At 53.9% G+C, this 23,785-nt stretch overlaps 1 protein-coding gene across 1 annotated transcript in view; it reads right to left on the reverse strand.

Annotated features, from left to right (window-relative positions):
• The window catches only part of TRMT10B (tRNA methyltransferase 10B), a 313,279-nt gene that overhangs the window by 60,562 nt on the left and 228,932 nt on the right, over window positions 1–23,785 (reverse strand). Inside the window, exon 6 of the mRNA XM_086963206.1 lies at window positions 10,590–10,657. Within this exon, the coding sequence (XP_086819332.1) occupies window positions 10,590–10,657 (68 nt within the window). The remainder of the gene's footprint in view (window positions 1–10,589; window positions 10,658–23,785) is intronic.

Raw genomic sequence — 23,785 nt, forward strand, 5'->3', positions numbered from 1 at the left:
CCAATGCGTATGTGCTTGCAGTGGTGACAATGGCTCATGGAATGGCTCATATCAGCGTGAAAGGGATCTGTAAGTTGTTGGCTCCAGTATGACAGAAAATCCCGAAGTGTGCAGAGAATGTGGTCAAGAATTGTATGGTGTGTCTGAAATACAATCCTGGTAGGGGAACCCCAACTCCAGCTGGTCATTTTGCGCCTCCAACATATCCGTTCGAGGTTTTGCAGCTAGATTTCATCCACATGGAAAGGTGCAACAATTTGAAATACGTACTCGTTGTTGTTTGTGCCTTTTCCAGGGGGGTGGAAGCGTATCCCCTTAAGGACAACACTGCCTTATCCACAGCTAAAGCCCTTGTCGCACAAGTTACTACTTGTGTAACGATATATCTGTAAGAGACATTAGTTAGTGATAGATTCCTTACCTTAGAATATCCCCTGGCGTCAGACTGGATCCGGAAACTTTTGCGTAGCAATACCCCTGCGCGCCGGTAGGCGTCGTCTGCGGCTCCGCGTCCGTCGTCGGCGTCGTGAGCGCCGGGATGACGTCGTCGGAGTACTTAGACGGCGCCCATGCGCGCTGACGTCAGTTCTGACACACAGCTTTTCCGCGCCAGATACGCAGAGCCATGATAGAACTAACACTGGTGCCATGAAACTAGGGCCCTGAAAGGGGATGACCTTAACCCTAGATATCGGTTCGCAGAACGGGGAGGATGGGTGGGTCGGTAAGGAATCTATCACTAACTAATGTCTCTTACAGATATATCGTTACACAAGTAGTAACTTGTGAATCTGAAAGAGACACGTTAGTGATAGATTCCTTACCTTAGAATAGATACCCCAGCAATACCAACCCCGGTGGTGGGTCTGCGAACCAATATCACACCAGAAAGTCCTGGAGGACGGAACGGCCAAAGAAGCCATCCCTCCGGACTTGACTGTCCAGGCAGTAGTGTCTTGCGAACGTGTGCAGCGAGGCCCACGTGGCTGCCTGACAGATGTCCTGCAGGGGGACACCTCGGCCCAGGGCAGTTGTCGTTGCCGTGGCCCGAGTGGAGTGAGCCCGCAATCCAGCCGGGGGCTCCTTCCTCGCCATGGAGTAACATGCTTGGATACACAAGATGATCCACCTAGAGATGGTCCTCTTGTGCACAGCCTTACCCTTCTTCGCGCCCACGTAACCAACGAAGAGTTGGTCATCCACCCGGAATTGGCGTGTGCGATCTAGGTAGTAGGAGAGCGCACGTTTTGGATCCAGACGGTGGAGCCTCTCTTCCTCTTTCGAGGGATGCGGAGGCGGAAAGAAAGTGGGCAAGGTAATGGACTGCCCGATGTGGAAGGCCGTGACAACCTTGGGCAGAAAGGAAGGTCGTGTACGTAACACCACCTTGTCAGGGTGGACAGACAGGAAAGGTGGAGAAGAAGAAAGAGCTTGGAGCTCACTCACTCTCCTGGCAGAGGTGATGGCAACCAGGAAGGCAGTCTTCAGAGTAAGGAGACGAAGAGGACAGTTATGCAGTGGCTCAAAGGGAGCACACATCAGATAAGTGAGAACAAGATTCAAGTCCCACTGGGGCATCACGAAGGGAACAGGAGGGAACATGTGCGTGATGCCCTTCAGAAATCTACTTACAATAGGGGACTTAAATAAAGAAGGCTGATCTGGTAGCCTCAAGAAGGCTGATAGAGCAGAAAGGTACCCTTTAAGAGTGCCCAGAGCAGAGCCCTGCTGGGGAAGGGAAAGAAGAAAGAGCAGCACTTCCGAAAGGGGTGCCGAGAGAGGATCCACAGCCTTTGCTGTGCACCATGCCACAAATCTGTTCCACCGGCAGGCGTATACCGACTTTGTGGAGGGACGCCTGGCTGCCAGAATGATATCACAGACTTCAGGAGGCAAGTCAAATGGCCTCAACTGCCGCCGCTCAATCTCCAAGCTTGTAGGTGGAGACTGGACAGGTTCGGGTGTAGGACCGTCCCCTGCTGCTGCGACAGAAGGTCCTCCCGAAGAGGCAGACGAATCGGGGGATCGACTGACATGCTGAGTAGCTCGGGATACCAGTATCTTCGTGCCCAGTCCGGAGCCACAAGGATGACCTGGGCCCGGTCGCGCCTGATCTTCTTCAGCACTCTGGGCAGAAGTGGTATAGGCGGAAAGGCGTACAACAGACCGCAGCTCCACTCGCGACGAAAAGCGTCTCCGAGCGAGTGCCGCCTTGGAAATTCCAACGCGCAGAACTGATGACATTGCGCGTTCTCTTCTGTGGCGAATAGATCTAACCAAGGTTCTCCCCACTGCCGAAAGAGACCTTGCGCCACGTCCGAGTTCAGACGCCATTCGTGATCCATCATGCACCGGCGGCTGAGTTCGTCCGCCCTGGCATTCAGAGAGCCTTCCAGGTGTTGAACCACCAGGGTCACGCCCTGATGTTCCAGCCACTGCCAGAGGTGCAGAGCCTCCTGGCAGAGGGTCCACGACCCCACCCCGCCTTGCTTGTTGCAGTACCACATGGCGGTGGTGTTGTCGGTGAACACTTGCACTACGCTCCCCCGGACAGAGGGGAGGAATGCCTTCAGTGCTAGACGAATCGCCCGCAGCTCCAGAAGGTTGATATGGAGCCGGGACTCCGCCGGAGACCAGAGGCCTCTGATCTCCGCCTCTCCCATGTGGCCTCCCCAGCCCTGGAGGGACGCGTCCGTCACAACTACGTGCTCCGGTTGGGGTAGGGAGAGGGGTCTGCCACTGACCCAGTCGCGGTCCGTGAGCCACCACTGCAGTTGTCTCGCAGTGCCCTCTGAGATCAGGACATGATCGGACAGGTTGCCCTGATGCTGGGCCCACTGAAACTTCAGGTCCCACTGCAGAGCCCGCATCCGCCACCTGGCGTGACGCACCAGAAGGATGCAGGAGGCCATCAGTCCCAGAAGCCGCAGCGTCAACCTGACCGAGACCCGGGATAACGGCTGGAAGATGGGAACCAGAGCCTGAATATCCCGAACCCGCTGCTCGGGTGGGTAAACCCGAAACTGCGCCGAGTTGAGAACCGCTCCGATGAAGAGGAGCTTCTGAGAGGGACACAGGTGTGACTTCGGCACATTGATGGAGAACCCCAGCAAGTGCAGGAGGTCGGCCGTAGTCTGGAGGTGGCTGACGACTGTCTGGGGCGAGCCCGCCTTCAACAGCCAGTCGTCGAGGTAGGGGAAGACTGATACCCCCTGCCTGCGCAGATGGGCTGCGACCACCGCCATCACCTTCGTGAACACCCGTGGGGCGCTGGTAAGGCCGAAGGGGAGCACGGTAAACTGAAAGTGCTCTTGGCCTACCGTGAACCGCAGGTAACGCCGGTGGGCCGGCAGGACGGGGATGTGGAAATAGGCGTCCTGCAAGTCCAACGCTACCATCCAGTCTCCTGGGTCCAGGGCAGCCAGGACCTGAGCCAAAGTGAGCATCTTGAACTTCTCCGTCCGGAGGAAGCCGTTGACGTTCCGCAGATCCAAGATAGGGCGTAGGCCCCCTTTGCCCTTCTTGGGCACCAGAAAGTAGTGGGAGTAACAACCACGTCCTACTTCTGGCCCAGGAACGCGCTCGATGGCCCTCTTGGCCAAGAGGGCCGAAACCTCCTCTTGCAGAAGTTGCAAGTGATCCCCCGACACACGGTGGTATTGAGGTGGCATGGATGGAGGGGATGACTCGAAGGGGAGGGAGAAGCCCCTTCGGACAATCTGCAGCACCCACCTGTCCGAAGTGACTGTATGCCAGTGGGAGAGGTGATGGCGAACCCTGCCTCCCACAGGCGTCACATGGGCCTGAAAACTCGGACTAGGAAGGTTTTGAGGCAGGGGCTGCTGAGGGAGGTGTGGACTGGCCTCGCCGCTGGCCCCGACCACCGCCACGGCGGTTCCCACGTCCGCCACCGCGTTGTTGGACATTCTGCGGCGCGTGGCTGACGGTACGTGGTGGGGCGCCCCTTCCGTGGCCACGAAAGGAGCGAAAGGCACCCGATTGCTGGCGTGGGGCCGTAAGGCCCAAGGACTTGGCCGTGGCCCTGGAGTCCTTGAAACGTTCCAACGGATGGTCTGCCTTGTCGCCGAAGAGGCGACGGCCATCAAACGGCATGTCCAGGAGGGTGGCCTGGACATCGGCCGAGAAGTTGGCGGACCTCAACCAGGCGTGGCGTCGAACCGCCACCGTCGTTGCCATCGCCCTGCCCAGTGAGTCCGTAGTATCCAGCCCACACCGGATAGAAAAGCGTGCTGCAACTCGGCCGTCCGCCAGTGCTTGGCTGAGTTTAGCCTGGACCTCCTCCGGGCATCTAGGCAGCACCTCCGCAACCGTGTCCCACAGGGTGTGGGTGTAGCGGCCCAAGAGACAGGCGGTGTTCACAGACCGCAGCCCTAAGCTCACAGACGAGAAAACCTTCTTCCTGTTCGTATCTCTTGGATTCCCTGCCGGGCGGGGCCGACGGGAATGCGGTTTGGGAGTTTGAGGCCTGGATGACCAGACTCTCGGGGGTGGGATGGGTGGACAAAAAGCATGGGTCGCCCGGTGTCGGGCGGTAGCGTCTGGCCACGTTCCTGTCCACAGGGGGGCCTGTGGCGGGCTTGGACCAAGTGCCCAGAAGAACGTCACACAAGGTCTCATTGAACGGCAGGAGGGGCTCCGCGGAGCCTGACTGCTGTTTGAGGACCTCGGTGAGGAGATTAGTCCTCACGGCCGCGACGGGGAGCTGAAGGTTTAAGGCCTTAGCTGCCTTCGTCAACACTACACTGTAAGCAGAACCCGCCTCCGAAGCCACAGTCGGGGGCGACGTAAATCCAGTGTCTGGCGAGGTGTCAATACCACTGGCCTCCCCAAGCTCATATGTCCAGTCCTGTTGCGACTGGCAATCACGTGCCAGAGGGTCCTCGGACCCCTCCCATTGCTCCTCGTCACCTGGCTCCTGGAGACCAGGATTAACAGCCAGGGCCTCCGCGTGGAGATAAAAGTCTCCAAAGGCCGACGGAATCGGCGCCCAGCGGCGCCCTTCCGACTCCTGAGTAGGACCGTAGGAGACATTAGGGGCGGCAACCACATCGGCTGCCGGGGACGACACCTGAAGGGACGGCGCCGGCGAGGTCGTAAGGTCGACCGGCGAGGTCCCGGATCCGGAGCCGGATCCAGCGAGGTCGTGCGGCGCCGGGACCGAAGTCGCCAGCGGCGCCGGGGCCGAAGCACCCGACGTCGTCGGGGCCGAAGCGCCCGACCCGGAAGGACCTCCAGACGGAACCGATCGGCCCGAAGGCGCCACGGGAACCGACTGAGGAGGGAGGGCCCTCATGGCCATGAGGTACCTCTCGACCTCCTCCTGCGACGCGCCGTGCCCAGGGACCCGAAGGTGTGGGGCAGGCGGCGACGCTTGCGACTCCCGCGGAGCCGCGTGGGCGGTGTCGCCCGAGTCCCCGGCCGCATCGTGCGAGCGTCGGGGCGGGTCGGAGGATCGATGGTGTCGCTCCGACCTCTCATGCCTCTTACCTGAGGACTTGGAACCAGACGATCGGTGTCCACTTCCGGAACGTCGATGACTCCGACCTCGCGACCTGTCCCTCGACCTCCCGTGGGACCGGGACCGGAACCTGGAGCGGCGCGGGGCCGACTGCCTCAGCTCGAGACGCTTGCGGGACCGCTCCCGCCTTGCCTTCGACGTCAGGGCCCGGCAGTCGGAGCAGGATCGATCGTCGTGGTCGAGGCCTAAGCACTTCAGGCACCGGCGATGGGGGTCCGTGACCGACATGAGTCGGCCGCACTTCGAACAAGGCTTGAACCCGGGCATCCCTGGCACCGATAGTCGAGATAGTCGACTAAAGAGAAGATCAAAAGGATCAAAAATTTTCAGTCAAAAAGTGACTGGGGGTAGAGCTTCTTCCGGATCTGCGCTAGCTGGCGCGGAAAAAAGAAGAACTGACGTCAGCGCGCATGGGCGCCGTCTAAGTACTCCGATGACGTCATCCCGGCGCTCACGACGCCGACGACGGACGCGGAGCCGCAGACGACGCCTACCGGCGCGCAGGGGTATTGCTACGCAAAAGTTTCCGGATCCAGTCTGATGCCTGGGGATATTCTAAGGTAAGGAATCTATCACTAACGTGTCTCTTTCCGATAAGGAATTCTTCCCCAGGTTCGGAATGCCTAGAATGGTCTGGAGTGATAATGGGAGTGAATTTGTGGGTCGAGTGATGAAGAAAGTGTGTGAGGGGCTAGGCATACAACAGAAGTTCCACGCTGCAAATCACCCCCAATCAGCTGGATTAGTGCTATAATGGCACGCTAAAACTGAAATTGGCCAAGATTCAAGCAAGCACAGGTCTTAAATGGCCTGACGCCCCGCCCTTGGCACTCCTATCAACAAGAATGACTGTTCACTCTAGAGTGGGACTTAGTCCGCATGAAATCGTGTTCGGCCGCCCGGCCAACATATGGGGAGTGCCAAGGCCCACCAGGTTTAGCGAAATAGAACACCCTGTACTGCTTGATTATCTGTATGAATTGACGGCTAAATTGCGTGATTTACACTAACAGGTCCACGACATTCTACCTCAGGCCTCTGAAGCTCCAGGGCAACCTATCGATCCTGGATCCTACGTGCTGGTCAAGAATTTCCAGCGAACAAAGAATGACCAGCCCCGGTGGACCGACCCTCATCTAGTTCTTCTCTCGACCAGATCTGCCGTTCGAGTAGAAGGAAAGAAACATTGGGTCCACGGCAATCATTGTAAGAGGGTCCCACTGCCTCTTCCGTATGACCGGTGGGTCCAGGAGGGAATCGCTGATTCTGAGGCTGAGACTGTGCCTCGGTTCCTACCCTTCAGCGATGCATGTATAAAAGGAACAACTTCTGAAAAGGAGAGCGACAACATTTTGCAAGAAGCTGTGCCTCCGTCAATTCGATTGAACACTACAGAGCCTGAACTCTTGTTCTAAGACCAGACAACACCTGGCAGAAATCGTTACAATTTGAGGTCTAGAACTATGACTACTATGGACAAATAAACATTTTTTCCTTTTCCCTTTTTGATTGTGCAGCTCTCCCATTTAAGAAACTTGCTCATTTTTGTTTTTCGAACCACCATCCGGTTCTGCTGCTAGGGTCGCGGTTGCCACAGTCTTTGGAGTGCAGCTGGAGACAGTTAGGTCGACAGTTCTGGTTGGTTCAAGGGAGTCACCCTGGACTAACAGAAGCACTCTTCAGCAGAAACAACCTACCACCGCGGGCAGCAAATTAGAGAGGATGGAGTTTTCTGAGATGGAGAGACCTGCCAAACGAATGAACTTTAAAGATAAAATGTGTATATTAATGTCGAAGAAGAGATCGTTAATATGTTGTATTTTCATGCTGCTTGGTATGATGATGTTTTTAACAGGATATGTTTTATACACCTTTCAAGTGACATTTGCACCCACTGTACAGCCCATACCTCATCCTACTGTTTCCTTGCACTCTTTTCACCCCCTGCCCGAACATGAATCCTCTAGGAGATTGGAGTTTATAAATAACTCATTCGTTCAGCTCTTACACCAACACCAGTTTGTAATGAACACGACAAATTGTTGGGTGTGTGGACTTATGCCACACACGACAGATAAAGGTATCCCATATTTTGGCTTGCCATTTAGCTACTATGGTTCTTTGTGGGCATTTCAAACAATGTTCCTATGTGCCATCGAACCATATCCCCCGCGTTCCACAGGAAGCAACTCGAGCAACAAGGCACTAGTGGCGGGAATCACAAATATGAGCAGAGATATCGACATGTATAGAACAATTCCCAGAGATGAATTGAAGGCTTACAGTAGATGGAATATAACAAAATATGGGATTGCTTTGAGTGAGAACCAGCGAGCAAAGAAATCCTCCCCAATTTGGATAGTACCCCATCAGGGTCACCTATGTCTGCAGGGAAATGGCAAAAACTCCAGAGCTCAGTTAGGGAAGAGCGTCTGTACAGAAACATATGTCTTCTTGTCTCAGACCTCCCCCTCATTCTTAGCAGCTAAGGGTACATATTTCATCTGCCATGATAGAGCATATACATGGCTGCCCCCTGATTTTTCGGGCACATGTTTTATCTCGTTCCTATTGCCACCCACCTACACGGCCGCGGCAGATTACCATAGGACAAGGACAGTTAGGGGTGTCGTGAGTAAAGACGACACTGCGGAACAGGAGTTTGGGGATTTCGCAAAAGGTTTTCTGCCGTTTTGGGGGCCTATGGTGAACAGCAGGAACATTCGCCAATTGACGAGGGTAGTTGAATCCACCGTGATTGAAACGGCTGGTGCCCTTAGTAACTTGACTGCGGAGCTCCAATCGGACCGCCTCATGACTCTTCAGAACAGGGTCGCCCTAGATGTCATACTTGCGGACCGAGGTGGGGTATGTAAAGTGATCCAATCCAGTTGCTGCATCTTCATCCCAGATAACGCTCCAACAGTATACCAGGCCATCTCCAAATTGCATAAAATCTCTGAGTCCATTCATGTGGACAAAGGAGACTGGTCCTTAATGGGGTGGTTCTGGGAACTGATATCTGCCTGGGGATGGAAGATTCTGATAGTTATTGGGATGATCTTAGCCGTCCGTTTTCTGTTCTGTCTGTGTGTGCAGTGTGCTCCTGCAATATGTGGCCTCTGTGCTGCATCATGTGTAAGGAAACCTGCATCAAGAGACGAACTAAGTAATAGGATGATGCTACAGCAGCATCTCAATGACTTCATGAATACAGACATGGACTCAGATTAGCAGGAGTATGGGTCATTGCCTATATAAGGGCAAAAGGAGGGTCTGTGGTACTGAAAATTCTGGACCCTGCTACTGTGTGGTACCGAAGCTCTACCCTCGTGTCAAAAATATCATCATATCATGACGATTTTGGTATTGGCAGACCGGTAATGATTGAGATACTATGCCTAAACATTTGCGTCATGATCGAGTGACGAAATCACCCTGAAATCGTAGTTTTCGTCTTGAACCCACGGGTTCCATTTTGTGAGCGGCATCCATTTTGTGATTGCCCTTACATAGTCAAATGACTAAGGCCGAATTCGATCTGAAAGGACACGTATACCTTTGCTGACTCCTCTGTGACCTGGGCGAGCTGACTCCACTGCCTCAAGCCAAACATGTTCGGGCAGTTCCTCTCCCAATGGCCGAACGAGATTAGTATCAAGGCACAACATGTCATAAACCTTTCATCGCATACAAGCTATGGCTAATCTCACACACACCTGTCCCTGTTTCTTCTTTATGATCTGTTTTACAAGGCGGAGGTGCCCGATTTTATTAGGGGTCCGTCGATATCTGATGAAAGTTCTGGGCCTTGCCGGGTAATCTATCATGAACTGGACAAACTGAAATGTGGGCTTGTCATCATGACTCTGCTTTTTCTTTGTAGTAAAAATATGTATATGGTCAAACTGTAAAACCAGGAATGTTCGCCTGAAGCTTATTATTTCATATAAAAAGAGAAGGCTGGTTCTGTAAAAACGAGCAGTCTCCTGAGAACATACATTCTGTTGTACTTCTAGGATATCTGTTACTGGTTGCAGCCAATAAATACGATCCTTGACATCACCTAGAAGACTATGTGTTTCTGTGGTCCGAAACAGGAAGGACTCGAGGTCTTTGGGTGTTCTCCCTGGCACCGCCGGGTCCATAAAAACCCGGTACCTCAGCTCAAATTAAGCACTGCCTGTCACACAAGTGCACGCATTGACTATGTCAAGGCTTTCCAATCATAGCCTCTAAGCATTCAGATTTTCAAGATTCACAATCCCAGAATCTGGTAGCTGCAGGATAAGTGGTAACCTGAGACTTTATGAGGGGACGCTAGGAGATAGAAGCAAGGCTGCAAAGGTAGCAGGATAACAAGGGATCAACAAATTGGCATGTTTGCATAACTGTGCAAGCTGTGTCCAATTGTGACTTATTCCATTAAGTGGTGATGAGGGACTGAAGCTAGTGGGTGTGTAAGGTTGAGTGTACGAATATGCCTTGTAGAGGTTATGTGAATTGTATAGTAATTCCTATTTGTAAAGCGCAAACATATCACCCTTATGGTTTTAAGGCGCTGGGGGCTGTCGTGGAAATTGAGTGAGCTATTGCCCAAACTCACATGATGCTGAGCCACCGGGGATTGAAGCGTGAGACCCTGCGCTCTGGAATCAGTTGCTCGGACTGCTGCGCCACACCTCCAGAACTAATTTTGGGTTGCATAAACCAGGCTTTGTTCCACCTTGTCTCAGGTCAACCTAATTTTCTGTGGGGGAACAGGAGGACACAGAAGGTGGTCTCTGAGACACATGGGTGCTGGATATTAAAACCATCAGCACCTAACCATTCAGCTTAAGCTCTTTGACACTGCCCCTCCACTGTAGTGTGGCCGTTTTTAGTTCTAAGAGGCACAGAAGCATTGTGCAATGTGTTCCACTGTCAGACACTTGCAAATGTTTTATTCTCTATAGACTAGATTGGCAGCCCCACCTGAAGTTCAACTTTCTTGAACTTAGCAATCAGGCAGACAGTTATACAGTGTTCCAAAAACGTGCAGGTTACAAACCTTTTGAATGCTTTCATCTACAAGTCCACCGAGGATGTAAACTTTTCGTGGATCAATATCTTCAAGGGCTTAAAATAAAAAATAAAAAAGCATGAAACAATTAGTAAGTCATCTACCGTACACCCATCACATCACAGCACTGCATAGTCTAGCAAGTAACATCACAGCGACTTGAAGGCTTCAACTACAATTTTTTGGTACAGATTTCTCGTCAAAGCTATCTTTTTTAAAAAAAAATATCTTCAAAGCTATCTTATTAAGATTTTCTTTAAATGCCAAGCCGGTGGATGTCACTCCGTCCTCACAGGGATTGGTTAATTCTTAGCAAGCAGGAGAGAACTTAAGCAGGAAGGAAGAAAAGACAAACAGAGAAAAGAAAAGGCAACGGGTATGGCACACACGCGGCCATAACAGCACCTTAACTGATGCGAGTAAGCACAAGAAACAGAAAGGAGCACAACTCATCACCAAGTAGCTTGCAGAGGAGGCCTATCAAGTTTCTTCTACGTGAAATACAATTTTGAGCAAACATAGACCAGACAGAACAGGATTTGATGAGCCACACTGTATTCTTAAGATTCAGAAAGCATTTTATTCTCTCCGTTGTACAGCAAACTTGCAAAGGGAACCAGGAACCTCTATGGCCAACTCTGGCAGGGAAGTGTCAGTTTTATGATGTTACAGTTTTAGTTGTGAATTTTACACAGTAAATCTATTCATCTTGCCAGTGAAAAAAACAAAAAATACACATCTGGAACCGAGGACTGCTCGCTTCATTATCATATCTATCAATAGATTTCTGGCGAGTTAATGACTTAACGTACTAATTAACTGTCAGCGAACTCTTGCTGGTTTACAAAACCAACTCTTGATAACTTAAAATGCGTGAGCAGAAAGGGTATAATTTTATATATGTATGTCTTTATATTTAATTCAGAATCTGATCTGTTAATGGAGAAAGTCTCTGGTGGAACCTGGGAAGGCCAGCGGTATGCAGGAAAGGCGCCGCTCATTCAGAAATGTGGCGGAGAATCTTCATAAGCATGGCGACCAGCTAGCCTCTGGAGACATGGACACTAGTGCGGATTCCTCGGGTGAGTGGCTCCCTGGTTCGTTTCTGCTACACTTCTTACCATCGCCTCAAGATCACCTAACAGTATGGACCAATGGGTCTTTGGGGGGGCAGCTGACCACCAGGGAGGCTTGTACTCCCGGGGTTTTAGGGCCAGTGGTGTGGTGACGCCCAGAGCCCAATTGTGGGGGTATTTAGCCAGACCTTTTGTCTGCTGTGTCACCATTTCAGTGAGGTGACACGGCAGTCGGTCCGAGCTCTGGGTGGAGGTAGTTTCTTTTTGTCTCTAAAGGCAGTTTTTTGCAGGCTATTCAGTGCACTGAGGGCTGGCCTACCCCCGCGTGGAAGAAGCCATGTGCCTGCTGGCTGAAGCAGGGCGCTTGGACCTGACAGCGCAGGAGTTGCGGCTGGCACGGCATGCAGCCGACAGGGTGGTGGCGGTGCTGTGGGCCTGTTCACTGCCACGGCCCAGGCATTGTATTTCAGCAAAACCAGTAGGTGGGAGCGGCCGCAGGCAGAAAGCAGCCACTCCAAAGGTGGTGAATTAAGGAAGGGGACGGGGCTGCCTTTGAGGAGCCTGTCTATGAGGTCACCGCGGCTGGTGAGACTGCGGGTGACACGTCGAAGGGAGGGGGTGGAGAGGAAGAGAGTACTTTTTAGGTTTCGCCTGGCGTTTCGCGCAGGTGAAAACTTTTGTTTACCAGTATGTGGCTTATTCCCGCCTCCCTGTTCCATTGGATAGCTCCATAAATGGAGGCTAGCTATTGGAAGAGAGAGGCGTCCGTCATTCTGCGAGGCGACTTGTGGGCGTTCCTGAGATTTTTTCTCATCCAGCCCCTTTGTTGCCGTCATTGCGGCGGTGGGTGGTTCCTATTTTTTTGGGGGGGGGAAGGTTTGTTTTGGTCATTGCAGGCCGACCGCCGCTGGAAGAAGTCCAGGTGAGTGCTTTTTCTTGCCTTTCTTGCCGTTTGCCGTTCCCGCCCCCCCTCCCGCTGTCCGTGCCTTTCCCGCAGGCCCCTCCCGCTGTCCGTGCCTTTACCGCCCCCCTCCTGCTGTCCGTGCCTTTCCCGCCCCCCCCTCCCGCTGTCTGTGCCTTTCCTGCCCCCCCTCCCGCTGTCCGTGCCTTTCCTTGTTTTATATTGCCCGGAGACTTCAACTGTAGGCCTGTGACAGCCCGGGGTTTCTTTTCCTCTAGGATCGAAATCTTGGTGCTTTATTACTTTTGAGAGGCCATTTGAAAGCGCTATGTTGAAGAAGATCGCGCTTAAAGCCGCAGTCATCTTGAAACGGGTCAAACTGACTCAGCAGCGGCCATCTTGGTGCGTACCGGAAGTACATCTCACGATCCTATAATCGCAAACCGGAAGTTCCACTACACCCTCCATGTGTCTGTAGAGGCCTCGTGTTGGGTCCTGGCGGCTGGCACCGCGAGAGTCCGCCCTGCGACCTCTGGATAGCCTCCTCTCGGTGGGAAGAGCCCCGCAACCATGGTGCGCAAGGTATGGCGAGCGCTACCAAATTGCATACTTTACTCCAAGAATATGTTTGGACTGGTGGAAAACTTATAACGTAGCACCGATATTAAAATGGACATTTTCTGATGGTAGTTCCGTGTTGATATGATGAACTCCTTCTGAGTCAATATAATGCTAATTTCCCGAAATTTGGTAGTTTTTTGTGGGGTAAAACACGCTCCAAGTGGGGAGAACATTCAAGTGACTACCAGAGAGCGTCCTCCGAGAGAAGGGAGAGCTTGGTGCATTTTGCACCTTGGTTCATCCGGACGAGCACAGCTCATGCGCTCCAGAGAGTCTGGGTTAGACAACTGGCCAACTGTCGGATCTGTTCACAGGGTGTCAACGGGGCTTCATGCCGCTATAGACTGCACCTCAGAACACACCAGGCTATTCCACTGACATGCACCCCCTCAACTTAATCCTCAACCCCCCTCTAAGAAGTCACGATACATGAAGGGTTAATGCACATGCAGTGGAAATCTAGGCGCTACTTTGATCGTGTCGTCACTGACTCAGCCTTTCACCCTTCAGTGGTCGATAAAATAAGTACCTTGAGTAGGGTAACGTACGTTTCAGTCAGTAACTGGCAGGTTGCCCGCTGCATTGCGTGCCAGGAGCATTAACCCACTCTGCTGTCTTAACTAGCAGGACACAAATTGCTTTGTCATTGCGACAAGCCAGCACAGGGTTACAGTGCTGACATCCCAGCATAATGTTAAGAGGCTATATAATGAAGCGTTGTACTCTGACCATAAAATGTTTCAAAGCGCTATGATACATTGCAGGATAATGGGATTGTGTGTCTCTTTGATCTAAGAATGGGGGGGGGGCGGGGGGGCGCATGGCTTGAAACATTATGTTGCCAATACATAATGGATCATGTCAATAGTTCTAAAGTAGCCTATTTAGAGGGTGATATTGTACTTTTTGTATTGTACTATACTACACATGTATGCTGGTGAGCACCCAATGTTGGTGGGGGCTCTGTGTGGGGGGGGCTCGCAGTGTGTGGGGGGCTCTGTGTGGGTGTGTGGGGGGGCTTTGTGTGGGGGGATCTGTGTGGGTGTGTGGGGGGGCTCTGAGGGTGTGTGTGTGGGGGGGCTCTGTGTGTGTGGGGGGGCTCTCTGTGGGGGTGTGGCACTTGCGAGAGATTAAGCTATTGGCATTGTAAATGGCAATTCCATTTATCTATTTTGCAAAACCAACACATAAATAAAAATGTTGTCTTTTAAAATGCCAATAGCTCTAACTTTTGCAAAGGCGAAACCGTTGCATTGTAAATGCTTGTTAAAGAGAGACAGGGACCAGATGGCCATGGGTGAGCAAGGGGGAAGATGGCCGGACTGGGGTCCCTGTCATGAAAGTACAAAGTGAGTCACCCCCCAGGTAGAAGCTATCACGAGGGAGCCAGGCAGGGAGAGTAGGGGAAAGGGAGGGGGTTGAATAATTTGGGGAGGGAAGGGGAGGTTATGCATGAGGTTACAAGTATAGCAGAAGTCGAGGATTTGAGGGACATTGCAGGGACAGGTGAGGCAGGAGATAAGCCTGGCGAAAACGTGGAGTGGGCGGGGCCACATTGGGGTCCCCCAGCATCATTGGAACTGGGAGGCAGGCTAGACAGGGCCCCCTTGGGGGTATAGATCGCACTGGTCAGAGGAGGAGGGCTGGGTTCAGGGGCGCAGCCAGGGGCATCAGGGAGTAACGAGGGGGAGGACAGGGCTGCCCTATGGGTGGGTTAAGGGGGCGGGACAGGGGCCCAGCGTCAGCGACCTTGGCGGCTATGTTAGAGTGGAGTGAGGGGGAAGAGCAAGAGGGGGTTAAGCGAGGGGGGACAGGTGATAGTCTTTACCACCAACCAGGACATATACGCGCTGGGGAGAAGGGTTGGGGTCCTTCAGCGGGGGCAGGGAGGAAAGGGCAATGGCAGGAAGGCTTAGATGAAGGGGTGGACAGCAGCGGGCAGTTTGGGAAAACCCAGAACCGGGGCAAGAAAAAAGGGGTTCTTGACAGTGGTGTGCGGGTCCAAAGGGGGTAAGCATAGACAGGATCACTAACTCCGGCTTACTGGACCTTACTTTCTCTTTGCAGAATCAGGGGATAAAATGTTCAGGGTGAGTCCCATGTGGCTCCGCACTTCCGAGGAGAAGTGATGGCACAGGCAAAGGCGGCCTGCTGAAATACGTTGAGGAAGGGGCACAACACTGCCAAATTTCAGGTTAACGAGGCGGTGCAGCAGCCCCGCTGGGTCGATGCGGCCTCAGGGGCATCGGTAAGGGAGTCAGGTCACGCGTGTATGGCAGGGGCGGTAAAGGTTTTACGCAGCCCCACAGTACCCAGCGGTGGATTAAGAGGAATTAATCCACAGCAGACGGGACAGTGCGGAGGAACGGGTTCGCAGGAGGGCAAGCCACGAGGGAATAGAGGGGGAGTCACAGTTGGATTATGATGAGGATAGAAATGAAGAGGTGAAGATCATCGAAGAAAACGAAAGGGCACAGGACAGATGAGGGGGCCCTAGTAACAATGTGCATAGTATTTTGCAGGTACGCAAGCAAGGAGATCTTCCAGCCTGGGCCATCATGGTTCAACCACCTGCACGATTGGTTACGCATTTGGATCTGGTGCGGATGCCAAACTTGATGCCAGGTAAGGGCGGAAAAGGGTGTGGTCCACCAATAAAGCCCAAAGGCATGGTTTCAGTGGGGACTGACGCACGCAGAGGTGAGGCAGAGGGGGAAGTGCGTCTGCGCAAAGGCTTGTATGTAAAGGATACAGGGGTGGGCACAGAAGGGTAGAAATTGGAAGATGGGACAGCAAAAGGGGTCTCAGAGGAAGGTTGACTGGGTGACGGGCAGGAGACGGGGACAGGCAAGGACAAGACGCCAGAAGAAGGGCAAGACAGTGAGGGAGCTCAGGAAGAAGGGACAAAAGAGAGCCATGAGATAAAAATCAGGAAGCTGTCATACATGAGGGTGACAAAGCCATTGGGGGCACATCTCATGCTGACAACTAAAGAAAAGATTTGGAAAGGGGAGCACATAGAAATGCTGGAGCTACAACACAGAGAACTGAGGGCCAAAGAGGGTTCGAAGGAGGAGGAGTTAGAGTTATATAAGAGGCCTAAAGTGCCTATGACAATTGAGAATTGGACGGCAGCCTTCCTGATATTTGCGAGCATTTATTGTGAGAAAATCCCAGAGAGGTCTGTCTCGCTTTTTATATACATGGACGTGAACAGAAGGGTGCAGGTGACGTATGGGGGCTAAGCTTGCTCACACTATGAAAAGGAAATAAGGGCCAGGGTAGAGTGGGACCCAGAGGCAAAATGAGGGGAGAACGATGAAGATTCGTACTAACAAAGCATGGGGGCAGTTAAGTGTGGAAAAACCACATACACAGCCAGCGGGCTTCCACTGACATACCGGCCCTTTCAGAGCCACCCCACCCAAAGGAGGATGGGTTACACAGCAAAGAAATCGGGAGGAATGCAGAGGACCTGCTGGGATTTCAATAAAGGGTCATGTGCAAGGGAATACTGCAGATTTAGACATAAATGCTCCAAGTGTGCAGGGCGACACAAGTTGGTACAATGTTTTGGGGCAGGATACAACGGACAGGGCCAACAGCATAGCCAAAGTTTTCAGCACAACAGCTCCTTTCAAGGGTAACAGGGACACCAGATGGTGGGGGGCAGGGGTGGGAGGGGAGCAAAGGGTCCCATGGGAAAAGGCTCGTACCTCCTTTAGGCAAGAATGCTTAGACCGGTGGCTGACACACTATTCATGCAGAGTGGACGCCACACTACTGAGCTGAGTTTTTCAGGAGGTGTTTAGGCTAGGTATGAAGGGCCACGATCTGCCAGGTAGGCAGAGAATTTGAGATCAGTAAATGCACACAAGGCAACAGTGGGGGAAAAAAATTTCAAAGAAGTGGAGGAAGGACGTATGGAGGGACCATTCGGACACTTGCCTATCAGGGATTTGATAATATCACCAATTGGGGTGGTACCCAAAAAAGAACCGGGACATTTTAGATTGATACAGCACCTCTCTTGGCTGGAAGGGTCTTCAGCTAATGCAGTTGATGGAGCGGGATAATGAACAATATTTTGTTCAGGCTTGTGAAGTTAGACTTTCACAATGTTTAATAAAACTAATGAACAAGTTACTTACCTTCGGTAACGATATATCTGTAAGAAACATTAGTTAGTGTTAGATTCCTTACCTTAGAATATCCCCAGGCGTCAGTCTGGATCCGGAAACTTTTGCGTAGCAGTACCCCTGCGCGTCGGTAGGCGTCGTCTGCAGGCGTCCCCTGCGGCTCCGCGTCCGTCGTCGGCGTCGTGCGCCGTGATGACGTCGCTGGAGTATATAGACGCCGCCTCCGCGCGCTGACGTCAGTTCTTTGTACACAGCTTTTCCGCGCCAGAAAACGCAGAGCCATGAGAGAACCAACACTGGTGCCATTTGAAACTAGGGCCCTGAAAGGGATGTCCTTAACCCTAGGTATCAGTTCGCAGAACAGGGAGGATGGGTGGGTTCGGTAAGGAATCTAACACTAACTAATGTTTCTTACAGATATATCGTTACCGAAGGTAAGTAACTTGTTCATCTGAAAGAAACACGTTAGTGTTAGATTCCTTACCTTAGAATAGATACCCCAGCAATACCAACCCCGGTGGTGGGTCTGCGAACCAATACATTCCTACACCAGAAAGTCCTGGAGGACAGAACGGCCAAAGAAGCCATCCCTCCGGACTTGACTGTCCAGGCAGTAGTGCCTCGCAAGGGTGTGCAGCGAGGCCCACGTAGCCGCCTGGCAAATGTCCTGCAAAGGGACTCCCCGGCCCAGGGCAGTAGTAGCCGCCGTGGCCCGAGTGGAATGGGCCCTCAGCCCAACAGGAGGCTCCTTCCGAGCCAAAGAGTAGCACGCTTTGATGCACAGAACGACCCACCGAGAGATGGTTCGTTTACACACCGCCCGTCCCTTCTTCGCACCCACGTAGCCAACAAACAGTTGGTCATCCACCCGGAACTGGCGTGTGCGATCCATATAAAATGAAAGCGCACGTTTTGGGTCCAGACGATGGAGCCGCTCTTCATCCTTTGAAGGATGCGGAGGCGGGAAGAAGGAAGGGAGGGTGATGGACTGCCCGATGTGAAAAGCAGAAACTACTTTGGGCAGGAAAGAAGGTCTAGTCCTCAGAACCACCTTGTCAGGATGAATGGACAGGAAAGGAGGTTGGACAGAAAGAGCCTGAAGCTCACTCACTCTCCTGGCAGAGGTGATGGCAACCATGAAAGCCGTCTTCAAAGTCAGGAGACGAAGAGGGCAAGAATGAAGGGGCTCAAAGGGAGCACACATCAGAAAGGTAAGAACCAGGTTCAAGTCCCACTGAGGCATCACAAACGGAACAGGTGGATACATGTGTGTGATGCCCTTCAAGAATCTTGTTACAATCGGGGACTTGAACAAAGAAGGCTGATCAGGAAGCCTCAGAAAGGCTGAAAGGGCAGAAAGGTAGCCCTTGATAGTGCCCAGAGCAGAGCCCTGCTGGGCAAGAGAAAGAAGAAACAGAAGGACCTCCGAAAGAGGGGCAGAAAGAGGATCCACAGCCTTTGCTGTGCACCATGCCACAAATCTGTTCCACCGACAGGCGTATACCGACTTTGTGGAGGGACGCCTGGCTGCCAGAATTACATCACAGACTTCAGGAGGCAAGTCAAATGGCCTCAACTGCCGCCGCTCAATCTCCAAGCATGGAGGTGGAGACTGGACAGGTTCAGGTGGAGGACCGTCCCCTGCTGCTGCGACAGAAGGTCCTCCTGAAGGGGCAGGCGGATCGGGGGACCGACTGACATGCTGAGTAGCTCGGGATACCAGTACCTTCGAGCCCAGTCCGGAGCCACAAGGATAACTTGGGCCCGGTCGCGCCTGATCTTCTTCAGCACTCTGGGCAGAAGTGGTATAGGCGGAAAGGCGTATAACAGACCGCAACTCCACTCGCGCCGAAAGGCGTCGCCGTGCGAGTGCCGTCTTGGAAACTCCAACGCGCAGAACTGATGACATTGCGCGTTCTCTTCTGTGGCGAATAGATCTAACCAAGGCTCTCCCCATTGCAGAAAGATGCCTCGCGCCACGTCCGAGTTCAGACGCCATTCGTGATCCATCGAGCACCGACGGCTGAGTTCGTCCGCCCTGGCGTTCAGAGAGCCTGCCAGGTGTTGAACCGTCAAGGTCACGCCCTGACATTCCAGCCACTGCCAGAGGCGCAGAGCCTCCTGGCAAAGGGTCCACGACCCCACTCCGCCCTGTTTGTTGCAGTACCACATGGCGGTGGTGTTGTCGGTGAACACCTGCACTACACTCCCGTTGACAAAGGGGAGGAATGCCTTCAGTGCTAGACGAATCGCCCGCAGCTCCAACAGGTTGATATGGAGCCGGGACTCCACCGGAGACCAGATGCCTCTGATCTCTGCCTCTCCCAAGTGGCCCCCCCAGCCCTGGAGGGACGCGTCCGTCACGACAACGTACTCCGGTTGGGGAAGGGAGAGGGATCTGCCCCTGACCCAATCGCGGTCCGTAAGCCACCACTGCAGTTGTCTCGCAGTGCCCTCCGAGATCAAGACGTGGTCGGACAAGTTGCCCTGATGCTGGGCCCACTGAAACTTCAGGTCCCACTGCAGAGCCCGCATCCGCCACCGGGCGTGATGCACCAGAAGGATGCAGGAAGCCATCAGTCCCAGCAGCCGCAGTGTCAACCTGACCGAAACCCGGGATAGCGGCTGAAAGATGGGAATCAAAGCCTGTATATCCCGGACCCGCCGTTCCGGAGGATAAACCCGAAACTGCGCCGAGTCCAGAACCGCTCCGATGAAAAGGAGCTTTTGGGAGGGACACAGGTGTGATTTCGGCACATTGATGGAGAACCCCAGGTCGTGCAAGAGGTCTGCCGTCATCTGAAGGTGGTGGACGACTGTCTGGGGCGAGCCCGCCTTCAACAACCAGTCGTCTAGGTAGGGGAAGACTGAAACCCCCAACCTGCGCAGATGGGCTGCGACCACCGCCATCACCTTTGTGAACACCCGTGGGGCGCTGGTAAGGCCGAAGGGAAGCACGATAAACTGAAAGTGCTCCTGGCCTACCGTGAACCGCAGGTAACGCCGGTGGGCCGGCAGGACGGGGATGTGAAAATAGGCATCCTGCAAGTCCAACGCTACCATCCAGTCTTGTGGGTCTAGAGCAGCCAAGACCTGAGCTAACGTCAACATCTTGAACTTCTCCTTCCGGAGGAAGCCGTTGACGTTCCTTAGATCCAAGATAGGACGTAGGCCCCCCTTGTCCTTCTTGGGTACCAGAAAGTAGTGGGAATAGCAACCACGCCCTACTTCTGGCCCAGGAACGCGCTCGATGGCCCCCTTGGCCAAGAGGGCCGTAACTTCCTCCTGCAGAAGTGTCAAGTGGTCCCCCGACACACGGTGGTTCTGCGGTGGCATGGCTGGAGGAGTGGTCTCGAAGGGGAGGGAGTAGCCCCTTCGGACGAGCTGCAGCACCCACCTGTCCGACGTGATTGTGCGCCAGTGAGCGTGGTGATGGCGAACCCTGCCACCCACTGGCGTCACATGGGGCCGAAAGCACGGACTAGGAGGATTTGGAGGCAGATGCTGCGGGGGGAGGTGTGGTCTGACCCCGCCGTTGACCCCGACCGCCGCCACAGCGGTTTCCACGGCCGCCACCGCGTTGAAAGGATTGTTGCGGTGCGTGGCTGGCGGCACGTGTGGGGACGCCCCTTCCTTGGCCACGAAAGGAGCGAAACGAACCCGTTTGCTGGCGCTGGGTCGAGAGACCCAAGGACTTGGCCGTGACCCTGGAGTCCTTGAAGCGTTCCAGCGCGTGGTCCGCCTTGTCACCAAAGAGGCGACAGCCATCGAACGGCATGTCCATCAAGGCATTTTGGACATCGGCCGAAAAGTTGGCGGATCTCAGCCAGGCGTGGCGACAAATCGCCACCGTCGTTGACATAGCTCTGCCCAGCGAGTCGGTCGTATCAAGACCACACCGTATTGAATATTTAGCTGCGTCTCGGCCCTCAGCCACAGCCTTGCCGAGCTTCGCCCGCACCTCCATGGGGCATTCTGGCAGCACTTCCACGACCGTGTCCCACACAGAGTGGGTGTAGCAGCCCAAGAGGCATGCGGTGTTGCAAGACCGCAGTCCCAGACTCAGGGACGAGAAGACCTTCTTGCCATATTGGTCATACCTCTTGGATTCCCGATCGGGCGGGGCCGACGGGAATGCGGACTGGGAGGTAGAGGCCTGGATCACCAGACTCTCGGGAGTGGGATGGGCGGACAGGAATTTGGGGTCGTCCGGACATGGACGGTGGCGTCTGGCCACGTTCCGATCAACAGGCGAACCTGAAGCGGGCCTGGACCACGTGCCCAACAGAACGTCTGACAAGGCTTCGTTAAACGGCAGCAGAGGCTCCTGTGGGCATGACTGCGGTTTGAAGACCTCAGTGAGGATGTTAGGCCTCACGGCCGCGACGGGGAGCTCAAGGTGTAAGGCCTTGGCAGCCCTCATCAGCACCACTGAGTATGCAGCTCCCTCCACCGACTCCACAGAAGGAGGAGAGACAAAACCAGGGTTAGGAGAATCGTCCAGACCACTGGCATCCCCCAAATCACCTGTCCAGTCCGGGTCATACTGGCACTCGCGTGACAGAGGGTCCTCAGACCCCTCCCAACCTTCCCCGTATTCTTCATCTTCTCCATACTCGGAGTCAACGATGTAGACCGGCTCCTCGGGGTGCACAGGCCCCATCGGCGTCGAACCCGGCATCGATCGACGCCGGTCCGACTCCGCGTCCGGATTCGGGGAGGGCATGGGGACGGCGCCGCCCGGAGCCGGCGCCGGACCCCCGGCGCCGGCCGAAGCCGGCACAGGAGAACCGGCGCCGCGCGGGGGCGGCGTCGGGGGCAACCCCGATGGAATCGGCGCCGAACCAGCCGGCAGGCCAGCCGGCGTCGACCCCGAAGGCCCTTGCGGCGCCGGGGTCGGAGCCGTCGGCGGCACCGGGCCCGGAGCACCCGATGGCGTCGAGCCAGGGACACCCGACCCACCAGGGCCTCCGGACGGCAGCACTGGGCCCGAAGGCGCCGTAGGCCCCGTCGGAGAACTGTGCGCCCTCATGGCCATGAGGAACGCCTCAATCTCCTCAGGCGTCGCACCGTGCCCAGGGACCGGAGGGTATGGGGCAGGCCGCGCCGGCGACTCACGCGGAGCCGCGGAGTTGGGGTCACCCGAACCCCCGGCCGCGTCGCGACGCGAGCGTCGGGGGGAGTCGGGGGTACGATGACGACGCCCCGACTTCTTGTGTTTCTTACCTGATGAGCCCGACGAATGGTGACGACTTCCGGAGCGCTCGGCGCGGCTCCGCGACCGCTCCCTCGAACGCTCCCTGGACCTCCGGCCGGACCGAGACCTCTCCTGACGCGGGGCCGACACCCGGAGCTCAAGCAGCTTGCGGGACCGCTCCCGTCTAGCCTTGTTAGTGAGGGCCCGGCAGTCGACGCAGGCGTCCACGTCGTGGTCGGGGCCCAGGCACCGGAGACCGAGTCGGTGATGGTCCGTGACCGACATCGTGCGGTCACACCCGTCACAATTCTTGAAACCGGGCATCCTACCAGGCACAAAAAGAGTTATAGAGTTGAACAAAGTTGGTCAAAAGACCGGAGTACTGCTCTTCGGATCTGCGCTTGCTGGCGCGGAAAAAAGAAGAACTGACGTCAGCGCGCGGAGGCGGCGTCTATATACTCCAGCGACGTCATCACGGCGCACGACGCCGACGACGGACGCGGAGCCGCAGGGGACGCCTGCAGACGACGCCTACCGACGCGCAGGGGTACTGCTACGCAAAAGTTTCCGGATCCAGACTGACGCCTGGGGATATTCTAAGGTAAGGAATCTAACACTAACGTGTTTTTTTCAGATATGTTTGCTGCATGTTATTAAATCAACCTAGAATAAACTGTGCAACATCAACACATGGGACTAACAAGATGCTTATTTGTGCAAAATGCTAAAGAAAATAATACAATAATTATTGTCTATTGTCTTTGTCATATACTAACTGCTGCTGTCAAAAATAATAGCATGTGCTTTTTAAATGTGCTTTTGTCTTGTCTTTTCTGTGACAAATGCAGTCCCAGATCGGATTGGTATATCAAAGGTAATATATGCTGCTTAAATGTGCTTTGTTAGGTAACATAATTAATGGGTTAACTTTTAGCAAAGGGGGTGGGTAACAGAACAAATGTCAATTCTTTAATTAATTGATGTTTTATGTTTGTTTAAATAATAGTTTTTCTGAAAGAAGCATAGAGTTGGCTGCAGAAAAATAATGCATTCTGAAAAAGTGACGCAAGCTAAAGTGGCGCTGAAAAATTGACGCTTTCTGAAAAGAGGCCTGCTGATGTAAAGCCACACGAGAAAACTTATTTTGAAAAAGATGAGAAGCCTATAAACTTTTATTGTGAAAAGCTTTGAAAAGAACTGCCAAAGGCGACCCAGTGGAGAGGTTTGCTATTGTGCTAGGGGGAGCTCAG

This window comes from Lissotriton vulgaris, chromosome 3_1 (genome assembly GCF_964263255.1).
Source record: "Lissotriton vulgaris chromosome 3_1, aLisVul1.2, whole genome shotgun sequence".
Lineage (NCBI taxonomy): Eukaryota > Metazoa > Chordata > Amphibia > Caudata > Salamandridae > Lissotriton > Lissotriton vulgaris.